The sequence below is a fragment of the Myotis yumanensis genome, unplaced genomic scaffold (assembly GCF_028538775.1).
Source record: "Myotis yumanensis isolate MYYU_CA2020_CCGP unplaced genomic scaffold, mMyoYum1.0.hap1 SCAF_12, whole genome shotgun sequence".
NCBI classification, from domain to species: Eukaryota; Metazoa; Chordata; class Mammalia; order Chiroptera; family Vespertilionidae; genus Myotis; species Myotis yumanensis.
The window spans coordinates 3355868-3370612 of NW_027223763.1; the positions used below are offsets into that span (position 1 = coordinate 3355868).

At 60.9% G+C, this 14745-nt stretch overlaps 1 protein-coding gene across 3 annotated transcripts in view; it reads left to right on the top strand.

Moving 5' to 3' along the window:
• The window catches only part of RAPGEF1 (Rap guanine nucleotide exchange factor 1), an 87965-nt gene that overhangs the window by 70565 nt on the left and 2655 nt on the right, over nucleotides 1-14745 (top strand). For all 3 annotated transcript variants that reach the window (XM_070430403.1, XM_070430404.1, XM_070430405.1), the window contains 11 exons: nucleotides 2256-2367; nucleotides 3967-4042; nucleotides 6592-6676; nucleotides 8350-8442; nucleotides 9101-9286; nucleotides 9956-10040; nucleotides 10174-10268; nucleotides 11541-11619; nucleotides 11697-11798; nucleotides 13011-13108; nucleotides 14306-14434. In XM_070430403.1, coding sequence (XP_070286504.1) covers nucleotides 2256-2367; nucleotides 3967-4042; nucleotides 6592-6676; nucleotides 8350-8442; nucleotides 9101-9286; nucleotides 9956-10040; nucleotides 10174-10268; nucleotides 11541-11619; nucleotides 11697-11798; nucleotides 13011-13108; nucleotides 14306-14434 — 1140 coding nt within the window. The remainder of the gene's footprint in view (nucleotides 1-2255; nucleotides 2368-3966; nucleotides 4043-6591; nucleotides 6677-8349; nucleotides 8443-9100; nucleotides 9287-9955; nucleotides 10041-10173; nucleotides 10269-11540; nucleotides 11620-11696; nucleotides 11799-13010; nucleotides 13109-14305; nucleotides 14435-14745) is intronic.

Genomic DNA, 14745 nt, shown 5'->3' on the forward strand with positions numbered 1-14745 from the left:
AAGGAGGTTTACAGTTATGAGTACATGAAACACAATTTATTCTTGTATTGTTATTTAATTACTAGAGGCCTGGTGCACAAAATTCATGCACGGGGGGCGGGCATCCCTCAACCCAGCCTGCACCCTCTCACAGTCCGGGACCCCTTGGGGGAATGTCCGCCTGCTGGCTCAGGCCCGCTATCCCCAGGGAATGGGCCTAAGCTGGCAGGCGGACATCCTGCTCGCAGTCTGGGACACCTCATTCCTTACCGCCCGCCTGCTCGCTGCTCCTTAGCGCTCGGCTCATTGCTCCTTAGCACTTCCATGGAAGCGGGAGAGGCTTCCACCACCACTGCTGCACTCGCCAGCCATGAGTCCAGCTTCTGGCTGAGCAGCGCTCCCCCTGTGGGAGCACACTGACCACTAGGGGGTAGCTCCTGTGTTGAGCGTCTGCCCCCTGGTGGTCAGTGTGCATCATAGTGACCGGTCGTTCTGATCATTCTGCCATAACAGTCGCTTAGGCTTTTATTATATAGACTGGAGGCCTGATATATGAAATTCATGCAAGAGGAGGCCTTCGCAGTCGTGGCTGCCTCAGCCCTCGCAGCCCCGGCTGCCTCTGCCCTTGCAGCCCTGGCTTTGTCCGGACGGTCCGCTGTTCTGCCGTTCGGTCGATTTGCATATTACACTTCTATTATTATAGATTGTATTAGTTTTCATACAAACAACTGTAATCCTACTTTTGCCCACCCCTGTATTCAAGGTTTTCCTCCCTCTTTAGGCCAAGGTTCAGCTACCTCGGGGTTCCTGGGTGTAAAGCTAAGCCATACCCAATGTCATTGTCAGGCCCAAGCACAAATGGTAAAAATAGCAAGAGGCCGAAGAAAACGATTGGCTGGCAGGCGGCCAGCCTGCTCTCAGCCAGGGTTCTGTGTCCACAAAGAGTCTGGTTCCCCTGCCGGCTAGGGTCCCCGGGTGTTGAGTAAGGGTGGCGGGCCTTCTAGCTTCACACCTAGTGGCAAAGTGTGCCTGTGCCACACGACAGCCCCTCGTGGGTTCCATCGACTCGTGGGGCCTGAAGGTGCTGTTTCTCAGAGTCCCAATGGCCTTGGAAAGGAAGCAGAGGGTGGGCACACTTACGGGTTAGAAACATTGTTGGGATGTTGACCTCTTTCCATAAAAGCCACCCACAGACGACCTTGACAGAGAGGCGGGACAGGGTTCTTCCCGGGACCATGCAGTTGTGCTCTGGCCCATCCGTGTTGGCACAGGCTTCTGTCTTAGACACTTAGGGTTAAAAATGTGGCCTGTGACCACAAGGGCAGCCAGTGCCCACAGGATCCATCCCCAGAACCCTAAGTATAAATTGGGAATATGGGAGAAAACTCAGGGAAAGTAAGGCATCTATAGACCCAGTGCCCATGTCCCCCAAATGCCTCCCAGCCACCCACTGCTCCCCTGTTGGGGGGTCTCTCCTCCCCCTTCACCGGCCCACTCCTGCTCAGCTCTTCAGTCTCGGCTTGTCTGCCCCATCCTCAGGGGCTTTCCCTGCCCTTGAGACTAGGCTGGGACCCTGCTTGTTTTTTGTTTCTTTTTTAAATATGTATTTTATTGATTTCAGAGAGGAAAGGAGAGGGAGAGAGAGATAGAAACATCAATGATGGGAGAGAATCATTGACTGGCTGCCTCCTGCTGGGAATCGAGCCCAAAACTCGGGCATGTGTCCTGACCAGGAATCAAACCATGACTTCCTGGTTCATAGGTCGATGCTCTACTGAGCTACGCTGGCCAGGCAACCCTGCCTGTTTTAATGTCTGTGTCTCCTGCTAGACCCAGCGCCCCAGGACAAGGGCAGGTCTGCCAGTTCACGCTTCTGCTCAGTAATGGCCCTCGGCAGCGACGTGGGCAATGGCACTAAGGTCACGCGAACTCTCGCCCATCCTGCCTGGCCACTTGCTGTTCCTCTCCTTGAGCACTGACCGCACACGGTGGCCTTGACAGGGAGTAACTGAGACCAGCGCTGAGGGAAATAGATCAGTGGAACCTTCTCCATCCCCTTGCTTAGCCCTTCTGTTTGCAGCTGGATCATCCAGGGAGAGCAGAAATGTCCCACAGTCACCTGGCTCCTGAGGGCGGTGGGCAGCAGTTCTGGCTGCCACTGTAGCTGTGATCAGGGCTTGCCCAGGGTGGTTCCCACGGCCAGGGCTGCACGGTTTCACCTGACCTCATGGAGCCAGGGCCTGTGGCACTTGCAGCACAAACCACTTGTCCCACAGGGCCCTGAAGTCACCAGATGGTCCCGAATCGGCTCAGTCGGAGGAGGAAGTGGACGAACTGTCCCTCATCGACCACAGTGAAATCATGGCGAGGCTGACGCTCAAGCAAGAGGTGGGTACCTCGCAGGCCTTGGTGCAGAGCCTGGCCGGTGACGAGGGTGAGGGGCTTCGAGGAGAATGGAACCGGAGGTGTACCAAATAGAAGGGCCCAAGTGAGGTGCTGTCCCTCCAGGTGGCTGCTGGGATGTGGGCTCCGTGCACCTCTTCCATCCTGGCTTAGCGCCCCAGCCACCGTGGGTGCCACCAGGTCCTGGGTAGATGGATGAGTAACAGGAGAAAGTGCCGTCCCTTCTCTGAACATCTGGCCAGTGATCTTGGGCCGGTTAGAGGTCACCTCTGAGCCCCAGGTGGATGGTTGTGAGAACGAAGTCCATGTAAGGTGCTCAGCACAGGGCTGTGGTGGGTGCGCCCTCGTGTTATTGATAGAATGACCCACCAGTTCCAGCAGGCGAGACACAGCTGTTGGGGTCTCAGACTGCCTCCATCCTGACTTGTCAGGAGAACTTATTGGTAAAAACAGTCCCCAAGCCTGTCAAATCCAGGGGAGCTACCCTGAGAGAGGATTGTGTCTCCCCTCTGCCCTGCAGTGCTGGAGATGCTGAGGAATGGCAATAACATGGCCCGCCCTGAGGGTGTAACCACAATCCTGGGCTCAGACACGTGGAGGGCGGATCCTGCCCTTTGCACACTGGGCGGGCGGGCGGAGCCGGCCAGGCAGGCAGGGCTGACGAGGGCGTGGACAACCATGACCCTTCCCAGAAATTTCTTCTGAACAGTCAGGTCATGGGCATAATCACCCCCACGCTTAGTGGGAAATCCCAGGCACATTGAGGACACGAGCCCAGGAGCAAGAGTGAAACCCGCGGGGCATGTGCGTCTGCAAGATCGACTGGGGAGCCCGTGATCGAGGTTGTGCTCCTGTCACAGCAAGGGCGGCCGGACCCTGGTGGCCACTCTCTTTGGCTCCAGGCCAGGTGAATAAGTTAAGGCCTCGGTGTGCTCACCTGGAAATAAGGCTGTTTCCTTAACTGGCAGGCGTCAGTCACAGGCGTCGGTCCTAGAAGCAGTGTCAGGTGTAACATAATGCCTTTGTGACACTGTCCACTCTTCTATGAAGGGCTCCCCAGAAGAACCCATGACATGACAAGTGACATCTCCCACCTGGGAGCAGATGTAGATTTAGGGCAGCTCGCTGCCGCGCTGGGAGCATGAGCAGCTCGAAAGAGTCCCGCTGCTTCACTTTTCCTGGGAGAGGCTGGGACGGTCCTGTCTGCCCCTCCTGGGGTCCACTGTCGTCCCCCCCCCCCCCCATGTGTGAGAACCGCCCTCCTCGCCTCCCTGACCCATGGGTTGGTGAACAGGGACGGGTCAAACGGTGCCGTGTCCCCGGACCCAGGTGTGTCTCAGAGCAATGTGCCCCAGGCCGATGGTGTCTGGGCAGCCTCCGGGCCATCCACCTCCCAGATGAGTTCCACTCTGTCCTTGTCTCCCAGTGGAGCAGGGAGGGGGGCGGGCGTGCCTGGTCTCCACAGCGTGGCCACACTGGTCCCGGCGGAGGGAAAGGGGCCTGCGGTCTCTGGCACAGCATCGTCGTCGTGCCATCCCTGCCGTGGCTCTGAAACGGGCTTCTCCGGCTGCGCTGTCCTTGCAGGGTGACGACGGGCCCGACGTCCGGGGAGGATCCGGGGACATCCTGCTGGTCCACGCGACTGAGACAGACAGGAAAGGTATGGCAGTGCCTCTGCAGTGGCCTCTGTCCATATCAGCTCCCTGGATCTGGGCGCGTCCTGCCCTCCCCTGCCCTCCCCTGCCCTCTCCCGCCCTCTCCCGCCCCCTCCCGCCCTCTCTGCCAGACCTGAGTGGATCAGAAAGCCGTGACCCTGGGTCATGTAGTTAGAGCCGCCTGGGGAAGCAGCAGTGAAAGCCAGGCCTCTGCTTCCCGCCTTCTTGGAGCGTGTCCCCCCCGTTGGTGTGAGGCAGTGACCCCAGGACCCACAGGGGTCGGGAGGGCAGGTTTCAGGTGCAGAGCTCAGCTCCACAAACGGTACCTCGAGTGAAAACGTGCTCCACAACAGTGTTAAGGTAGCTCGCAGGTGGCTTTTTATACTTTCCCCGATGTTTGCGTGACATTTCATTGCAGACTAGATGGGGTTGCATTCACGTTCGCCCAGGGGCTTCAGCCCACAGCAGGGGTGCTGCCTCCCCAGGACGTGTTCCTGGCCCCTGAGGGGGAGGAGCCGCCTGTGGGCACCACGTGCAGGCAGGAGAGCTGTCCTTCCACGCCGCGTTCCGCCAGGGAGAGGAGGCCTGAGGAAGGCCTCTGACCTTGGTCAGGATGGTGACACTCATTTTCCTTTTACATTGTAAGTTACTGTAAGAATGATGTAACCACAGTGCTAAAGTAAGGTGGAAGGAATTAAACATCCTAGTCTCTTGAAACCCTAACTCCCCAGTTTTGTTTTTGTAGATAACCAAATCCCTATGTTTTATAGCAGATTTCTCAAAATATGATTCTGTAAACTGTTAAATTATGAAAGTAGTACAAGAACAATGTTTACATCGCAGAAAGTTTGAAAAATAGAAAAAGCAGAAATGGCTCCCACAGACTCACACAGCCACTGTCTCGCCCTCCAAGGTTTCCCCCCTGGTGTCTTCTGTCCGGGGCAGAGCCCAGGCCTGGAGACAAGTCTGAATCCTGGCTGTGCCCGTCACAGACCCGGGTAGCCACTGGGCTCAGCTCCCCTCTCAGGCTCAGCTTCTGAAGAGGTTGTAGTGCCCAGAGAATGTGATGATTGAACGCACGGACACGGAACACGTCTGCACAGAGGCAGTCTCTGGAATGTCCCCTCTGGGCCTTGGGGACAGCCGTGGCTCTGCTCTGCAGGGAGCCCTCCGGCCTCTGCCGGCAAGAGGACCGATTTTCCCTTTGCCCAAAGGACAGGGCTGAGGGGGAGCTGGCTCCAGTCCTCAGCTCTGAGCAGCGAACTCTGCTGTCCTGCCCGGTGCAGCCAGCTGTGTCCAAGGCCAGAGGGGGTCCCGCAGGCAGGGCAGCCAAAGACTTGCAGTTCCTGCCAACTGCCTGGGCGAGGAGGCGAGGAGGCGCCACAGCCAGCTGGGCTCCTGCTTGGTTTTGTTAATGGAAAGACTTTGAGGCTCCAGAGCCATCTGTACCTGGGACGGATTGCTGAGGCCTGGGCCGCACAGCCAGCTCCACAGGTGGCTTCCTGCGGACCAGAGACCACACCAGTGGCCTTGGACTGGGGGGCCCTGCAACTCCAGGCGTGCAGATGTGGGTCCAGTCTTCCAGAGCAGGCGTTGGCTTGTGCTGGGCCCATCTCGCTTCCTTGCCCACCCTCTGAACAGAAGCCCAAACTTGACATAGCGGGTGGGTTTGGGCTCCAGGAAGCAGCCTAGCGTGCCGTTGTGGTCCCTGCTCTGACTGCAGCCTCGACCTCCCTCATAACCCGCTCTTCCAGCTGAACCCCCAATTCAGACCCAGGTGCGGGAGCAGGTGTTCCTTTTCCTCTCCTCTGTCCTGGGGCAGGGGCAGGAGCCAGGTTCGGCCAAGCCTGCACTCTTAGCTGGAAAAGTGGGGAGCCACGAGGTGTTTCCACCGAGGGAGCTGGGGGTGAATGAGAAAAGATGGGGCAAGGTGGCCTGTGTCCCGGCCAGAAGAGCTCGGTCGCGTGTGTGCGGGCGCAAGCGCAGCCTCACGGGGAGGAGACGTACTTTGGAGTCGAATCAGGACCTGAACCTCAGCTCCAGCTCAGAAGAGCTCTGACATTCACAAGCCTGGCCGGGTTGTCTGTCTCAGGAGTGACCTACATTTAAAACATGTCGCCCCTTTTTTTAGTGTCAGGAGCTGTGTGGCTGGGAGGGGAGGCAGCCGCACGTAACGGGGCTGAGCCCTCCAGAGAAGGAGGCCGTGTGGGAGCTGCCAGCCCAGGCGCCCGACTGCTGGAGGCAGCTCCTCCGCGTGGGCCTTGCCCTTCCCTGGCACCCGCGCGTGCCACTGCGTATTCCAGCAGCGTGCCAAGCTCCGCCCCTTCACCCTTCCCTTAGCTCTCTCGTATGGAAGTTCCCAGGGTTTGTCCCTGGGCCCAGCCTCCTGAAGGCATCACCTCCAACTTAGCTCCAGAAGCCTGCTGCTGAATTTGAGTGACTCTCTCCCTGCCCGTGACTAAGGGCCTTTGAATGTGGGGTCCGAGCTCTCAGTGTCCACCAGGCGGGGGGGGCACATTGCAGCCACCTCGTAACCACGCATCCTGCCCTCCAGATCTGGTGCTGTACTGTGAGGCCTTCCTGACCACCTACCGGACCTTCATCACCCCCGAGGAGCTCATCAAGAAGCTGCAGTACCGATATCCTTCCCACTCCCACGGCACTGCAGGCCCAGAGCTGGAGAGGGGCCCGGCCGCACAGGGCAGCAGGCAGGGAGGCGGCCCCACGTCCGGCTTTGGGGCCTCAGGCAAGGCTTCCTCTGCGAGCCTCCTTCCCACCTGCCAGAGGGCTGCGTGAGGTGTGCTGTGCCTGGGACAGTGAGGCCACGGGGGCAGGGGGCAGGTGGCATGTGGTGACCGGTGATTCTGAAACCATTAGAATTGACACCCTGAGGGCGGGAACATGGAGGCCCCTGCAGAGACCCAGCAAGTTGGCACCTGCAGCTTCTGAGCTGAGCTCCAGGGCATTGGGGTGATAGTTGCAAATGTGCGGATGAGGGAATGAGACTCAAATGAACAGCCTTGGGTAGGCATGGCCACTCCCCTGGTGGCAGACGTGGCTGTGGACAACTGCACGTCCATGACAGAATGGCTCCTCCCCCTCCACATCCGCCCACGAACCACCTTTCCCAGGACCACTCACTGCCTGCAGTCCTGGCCCAGGGCCCATCCTGCCCCCAGAGTGGGCCAGCCCATGGTCCACTGCTCCTTGGCCCCGTCCTCGAGTCATAGCCCGTGACTGCCATCTGCTGGACAGCACTGTCACTGGAGTAGGAAGTCTGGGGTTCCAGCTCCCTCCCATCCTGTGTGCCCTGAAGCATCCCCTGCTGGCCACCTGTCTCCCGCACAGCGTGCCTTCCACTCTCCCCTTGCCCTTGCCCGAGGTCCTGGCCCCTCGGCCCTGAAGTGGAGGATCCCGTCCACAGAGACAGTCTCCTCAGCCTCACACATTCAGTTGCTCGCAGGCCTGAAGCAGCCAATATGCTGCCGATAGGCGTACGCATGTCCTTCCCGACACTCCCATCACCAGGCGGAGCGGAGAAGGGTCTGCAGGGGATGCAGAAATGTGGCCCTCGAGGCAGAAAGCGTGGCCTCGGGAGCTGCTGGAGGCGGTTGGGTGTGAAGGGCTGTGGGGGGAGGCGGTTGGGTGTGAAGGGCTGTGGGGGGAGGCGGGTGGGTGTGAAGGGCTGTGGGGGGAGGCGGGTGGGTGTGAAGGGCTGTGGGGGGAGGCGGTTGGGTGTGAAGGGCTGTGGGGGGAGGCGGGTGGGTGTGAAGGGCTGTGGGGGGAGGCGGGTGGGTGTGAAGGGCTGTGGGGGGAGGCGGGGGGTGTGAAGGGCTGTGGGGGGAGGCGGGGGGTGTGAAGGGCTGTGGGGGGAGGTGGGTGGTTGTGAAGGGCTGTGGGGGGAGGCGGGGGGGGTGGCTCTGGCTCTGGGAAGACATGGAAGCACGTCTGGGCTCTGCACCTCCCCGCAGCCGGGGCTCAGGCACCTGCTGTGACCACTGTCCTCTACTCGAGGCTCAGCCAGGCAGCCCCTGGCGCTTCAGAAAGTCTAGCAGGAACCGCGGTTGAACCCGACAGAAAGGTGGGCCTGGGCGTGCGGTAGAGACGGTTCTGCGGGCAGGGGAGGGAGTGGCTAAGGACAGTCTGAGGTCTGAGTTGACACCCACTTTACAGGCCTGTGCCCGCCCACCCCTCCCCCACCAGTGGTGGCAGTGCCTCACTCCGCTCCCTGGCACATGGTAGCCCTCAGTAAATGGTAGCTGTCCCCCGTCCCTCCGTGTGAGAACAGCTGTTTCTTTAACCCACGCTCCACATACGAGAAGTTCTCTCTCTTCACCGACACGTTCAAGAAGCGAGTCAGCAAGAACACGTTCTTCGTGCTGGTGCGGGTGGTGGACGAGCTGTGGTGAGTGCTCGGCCCTCGGATCGCGGCCACGGGGCGGCTTCTCCCCTGCGCTCGCCATCCCGTGACGTCCCGCCTGCTCCTCCCCGGCTACGTGCCCACAGTTCTGGACAGGGCTCCCCCAGCCTACTCCGAAGTGACCCATCCCCGCAGGCCAGCCCTGGCCCTGCCCTGATTTCTGGCGGGGCCATGCTCTGCCCCCTCCTCATGCTCAGGCTGCAGTTCCATTATTGGCAGAACCCATCACACTGGCCCTTTCCTAGGCTGGGAAGGAAATGCCCAGGCCCTGCCTTCCAGGTGCTTCCCTTCTGCTAGTGCGGAGCCTGGCCTGTGCCCCCGGCTGTAGCGAGGGCCGCGCACAGGAGGTGCTGAGCGTCCTGTGGCATCGAGTCTGAGGCCAGGACCGTTAGGGAGTCCTCCCCGCAGAACCAGGAGCTCCTCGGGGCAGGGCTTCCCGGGGGTTTGTCTCCTCAGCCCAGGCCCTGCATGGCCGCCAGGCCTGTCTGGGGCCAGCAAGCATTTGCTGAGAGGATGGTGGTCACTTGTTACCACTGGGCCACCCCCAGCACCTGCAAGGATGCGGGCACTGTCCCCTGTCCCTGTGGCAGCAGTCCCCTTCCCTCCTCGTGTCCCTACCTCACCTCGTGGCCCGGCCCTGCAGCCTGGTGGAGCTGACAGAGGAGATCCTGAAGCTGCTGATGGAGCTGGTCTTCCGCCTGGTGTGCAGCGGGGAGCTCAGCCTGGCCCGCGTGCTCCGCAAGAACATCCTGGACAAGGTGGACCAGAAGAAGCTGCTCAGGTGTGCCCACTCCGACCAGCCCCTGGCAGCCAGGGGCGTAGCAGCCAGGTGAGCTGCCCGCGTCCGCCCACAGCCCCTCCTGCCCCTGCCTCCTCTGGTGAGAGCTGTGCCCAGCAGCTACCTCTGCGCCCCGTTTCCTTAGTGCACCTCCCCAGCCCCAGCCTCACGCCCCAGTTCTGCCAGGCCCTGACGAGGTGGCTCAGGGGCAGCCTAGTGGTTCCCTGGGCGCTGAGCCTCTTCCCGGGGTTGTGAGTAGCATCGGTGAGCCACCTTTTACCAGGAAGTGGGGCACCAGGGCGAGTAGCCGCTTACCAGGGCCAGAGACAGATGGGCTGTGGTCAGCTCTTATGGAATTTCCTTCCCAGCACTCAGGTGGCAGCTGTTAATTCTCACCCAGCCCCGCTGTGCCATCCTGAACGTTCCCAAGACCCTGTATGTGGTTCCCGTGTGTTGCCTGCCCCTCTACCCGAGCCGGAGATGTTTGTTAGTGACTGTCTCCGCCTGCGTTCGCATGGCACCATCTCTGTCCCCCTGCGCCCTGCGTTCTTGGGCAGCTGAGCTGTCCATGGGCTCACAAGGGGACCTGCAGGACCCGCCCAGTAGTGGCAGGAGACGGGGCCAGCACCATGGTCCAAGCGGTCGCTCCCTCCAGTCCTAGCTGCAAGGCCCTCTGCTCCAGCTGTCCCTGTCCATTCACCTCGGGCGTCTGTCTTCCAGGCCAGGGACCCTGCATGACTTTCACAGCCATGAAATAGCCGAACAGCTGACCCTGCTGGATGCCGAGCTCTTTTATAAAATAGAGGTACGCGTGGGCGGGGCTCGGAGGAGACTGGCCCTGCCGGGGGAACTACCGCTGCTTGTCCCTGAATGAGAGAAACTCCCATCACGGGACAGCCAGCGGGTCCAGCCCCACCCAGTCTACTTCCTTTTTTCAGATTCCTGAGGTTTTGCTTTGGGCAAAAGAGCAGAACGAGGAGAAGAGCCCCAACCTGACCCAGTTCACGGAGCACTTCAACAACATGTCCTACTGGTAAGGCCGTGGCACGGAGCCCGCCCGCGGCAGTTGTCCTGGGCAGAGCTCTGCTGCTTCATCCCTCAGCTCCTTCTCGGCCTTGCGGGCGTTAACTGTGAACTGGGCAGCAGAGCAAGGGGCACCTAGAGCAGAGGCTGGTTGAGGAGCCAGGCACGGCAGGGAAAGGTCCTGGAGCGAGTGCCAGTGTCTGCAGGCACGGGTGACGTTTGCACACACACACACACCCCCTCCCCCCACACTGGTCCTTGCAGTCTCCCCACCGCCAGGCGGGCAGCCTCAGGGCTCCTCCTCACACTGACTGCCCGAAAGCGGGCCTGCAGGAGTGGTGGCCATTAATACTTTCGTGTAGCCTTTAATCGGTAAAGCAAAATGGAGCCCAGAAGTGTATTAATAATGTAACATAGAACAGAACTGTCGGCTGTTCAAGGCATGACTCAAAAGCACCCACAGCCCCACAGCATCCGAGAGGTGGTCAGGGCACGGCGGCCGTGCCGTCCTCACTGCATACAGCCCTCTGCAGCCATCGAGGGGTGGCTAATATTTTTAAAACGCTCCACGGGCTGCTTGTTGGTGAAAAATCAGGTCATCCCCAGCTTTCCCTCCTTTCTCCCCAACACGGCACGGCCGTTTGTAGCCACACATGGCCCTGAGCTCAGCCTCAGACCCAGCCCCGTGCTGGGCACAGGTCTCCCAGCACACCCCTGGGGGTCCGCCTAGGAGGGGTGCAGGTGGATGAGTGCAGGCGCCCTCCAATGGGCAGAAGAGGCAAAGCAGAGGTGACCCTTCGTCCCAGCGACTGGCAGGGGCTGTGGAGAGATCACAGGGCGTCCGGGTCACCATGAGGTCCTTGTGCGAGGCTAGCTTTGCCTTGGATGCTAAGGTTCTGAGCGGTGCCCTCGTTCGTGTCTGGCAAGGCGGCCTCTGAACCCACAGGCCTGCCCCCGCTGAGCTGGTCCTGAGGCTGTGCCAGAGTCCATCCCAGTGGTGCTCGCTCCGCTCTGCTCAGGAGAGCTCTGCTGGCATCCTCAGAGCCCGCATGGCCGGAGGTCCCATCCTGGTGTTTGGCACCAGCCGCCAGATCTCTTGTGGCCTATTGCCTCCCCCTGGGGTTCTGAGAGCTCCTGAGAGCCAAGACGGGCTGCAGTTGGTGCTGCCAAGCCTGGGGCACTTGAGACAAGCCATGGAGCGTCCGGCTGGGCCGTCTCCACCAGAACCGCACGGGGCCCTGAGGGAGTGCAGTCAGCTCAGCTCTCCTTCCCCGTCCTGCAGGGTCCGGTCAATCATCATGTTGCAGGAAAAGGCCCAGGACAGGGAACGGCTGCTCCTGAAGTTCATCAAGATCATGAAGGTAACCGAGCCCCGCCCCGAGCCTGCTCCTCAGCCCCGCCCCGCCCCGCCCTCACGGCCCCTCGCCTCTCTCTGCAGCACTTACGAAAGCTCAACAACTTCAACTCCTACCTGGCCATCCTCTCGGCGCTGGACTCAGCGCCCATCCGCAGGCTCGAGTGGCAGAAGCAGACCTCAGAGGTGAGCTCAGGACAGGAGTGGAGACTGGGCTTGGGTCCCTGCTCTGCCAGCGCCCAACTGTGTGGCGGGGACAGCCCACCCCCGCCTGCCCTAGTCTCTCACCTGCAGTCATTGGGCCCTGAGGGGCGTGTTTGGTGCTGGGACATCACATCGTCCTGCATCCTTCGCCACAGGCTGTGCCTTGGTCCCAGTGCACCTGCTCCTTCCTTCCCTCGGCCTGTGCTTCTAGAAGGCTGCTCTGGGCGGGCTGCATTAGGCATTGTGAACAGACAGACATGCTATTGGTGGGTTTCTTCAGGGTAAGTGCTAAAGGGAAAAGGATGGGGTGTTAAGTGAGCCTGGTCAGGGAGGCCCTGGGGAAGTGTTGGTGAGGCCAGGCCCTGAGTCGGAGCTTCCTGGGAAGGGAGGAGATGCCCATCAGGGCCAGAGGAGTGCACTCAGGACCAGCGTGGCCAGTGGCCATGTCGCTGTGGGGGACTGGCCCTGATCAGGGTGGCCTTGGGGGCCTGCCAAGGGACTGGACCTTTATTCTGTGTGGAGGCCCAGCCCCCCGGGCTGAGCATTGGCTGGGCCGCCCGGGGCTGTCTGGAGTGATATAAGAGGACAGGTATAAAACAGTATTGTTTGGGGAAGTGGGACCTCCACACCCGTTGCTCCAGGAAAGCATGAGGTCCTCAGGAGGCAGGGATGGCTTCTTGGAGGAGGTGACCCATCAGAGGGAGAGGCACCTATCAGGCAAAAAGGCAGGATCAGCTAAGTCTCCCAGACAAGAGCCCAGGCTGCGTGCAGGAGCAGTGAGGTGAGGTCACCTGCCAACCCGGCGGACTTGGCCTTGAGCGCAGGGAGAACAAAGGAAGGCTCGGAGCTGGAGTAGCCGGTGCAGCGTGGGCTTTAGAGGCTCACTTGGGCTGTAGTCGGGCACAGCCAAGCGGGAGCCCGAGCTCCAGGTCCTGTGCACGTGGCGGGTGCTGACGGGGAGGAGTCACGGGCCGAGCAGGCACAGCAGGCCCTCTGCAAGGTGCTCCAGGGAGGTGGCCCCAGAAGGCCTGGTCTCCCCGCGGCTGGGCAGAGCCCAGGTCTGGTTCTGGGTGTGTGTGTGTGTGGGTACCCTCGAGCATTGGCAGAGGGTAGGGGACGACTTGGTCTGCGAGGAGGGGCCGGGCTGTGCCCAGCATTGTCCCAGGGCTCAGACTCCACGTCCCTCCTGCACAGGGCCTGGCTGAGTACTGCACGCTGATTGACAGCTCGTCCTCCTTCCGCGCCTACCGGGCAGCCCTCTCGGAGGTGGAGCCGCCATGCATCCCGTACCTGTGAGTAGAAGCCCTGCCCGGGTTTGCCCCTCGGTTGCTCTGGAGATGCTGTATTGGGCTCCCTGAGAAACCTGCGCTAAGGGTCCAACCAAGACATTTGTACTGTCTCAACTCTCAACTGTGTGGCAAGGAGTGCCTTTTACTTTTAAGCAGAATTGCGGGGTCCCGTGAAAATGTTCCATCCCCCTGTCCTGTTCCCACTTCTCCCTGGCCTGCAGGCAGCACGTCCAGGCGCGGACAGGCGGCAGCCTCCTTCCTCCGCAGTACATCGTGCCATATTCCACAGGCCTCAAACTCGGCTGCACGCCACAGCCACCTGAGGGCCTGGTCACCCCAGGAACCCTGAGAGCACTTGGCATGAAGCAGCTCAGAGAGCATGTCCTCCATGTGGGCCCTGGAAGAGGGCGTGCATAGGTGTTTCCTGGGGAGGGACCCTGTGGTCAGTAAATATAGGAAGTGACGGCAAATCAAAGCTAAACAGGCTTCTGTTGCAGGTCTGATCAGAGCCCTTAGTATGCTAGTGGGCACGGAGTCTCCGAAAGGGATGGGAGAGTCAGTCGGCACTGCCCCAGGGCTAGGTGTCTGATGGGATGTCCCTCAGAAATGCAGATTGGACAGCCGACTCCTTTCCCAGCCTCCCGGCCTCACTGCACTGCACTCTTTCCCGTGTGGGCTCGGTGACGGGTCCCTGGGCCCTCAGGCTGGGCCTCCCAGGTGGAGGGACTGCCACCACTGGTCATGTGGCTTCACGCCCTGTGTTTAGAGGCACCTGCTAACAAGAGGGCTCTGTCTCCTGCCCACTCCCAGCTTGGGGTCCTGTTATTTCTCATGTTCGTTTATGAATTTTACATGAGCAAGCCCACAACTCTGCTGGCTTCTGCTGCAGCGTCCCGTTCCCCGATGGTCCTGCAGGCCAGACAGTCACCGAGGCCTCCGTAGCAGCCCGGCCTCCAAGGCTCCTCCAGGACCTGAGCTGGCTTTCCCGGGGACCCAGGGTTTGGGAGCCAGGACTTCCGCTGGGAGAGACAGATGCCTCCCAGAGCGCTGGTGGCTTTGGTAGTTTCTCAGGCACAGCCCAGGGGCCGGGGCCGGGGCCGCATCAGCACTGGCTTGTCCTGGTGGCCCAACCGACGTGCCGGGAAAGCAGCCACCTTCTAAGTCACCTCCGGAGGGTAACTGGGCTCTCCATCCTCCCAGGGGGCTCATCCTGCAGGACCTCACCTTCGTGCACCTGGGGAACCCGGATTATATTGACGGCAAAGTGAATTTTTCCAAACGGTGGCAGCAGTTCAACATCCTGGACAGCATGCGCTGCTTCCAGCAGGCGTGAGTGCTCCCCGCCCTCGGCTCCTGGGGCCTGAGCAGAGACGGGAGGTGGTGAGGACCAGGCTGTCAGGAGGCCTGAGGGGCTGGCTCAGCACGGGATGGCCCGTCGCGTGCACACAGGTGGCAGCCAGCCCGTCCCCTTTCCCATACAAGGAAGCTGGTGACTGGTCTGCTGGCACACTGGCCCGCCGGACGCCAGAGTAGTGGGTGGGCCCAGCGTCAGCAATCCCCAGGGTGAGCCACGGCAGGAGTGGGGCCTGAGAGCGGGTCTCCCTGGAGCACCTGGAGAGGGCAGCCCAGCTGCAGGGATG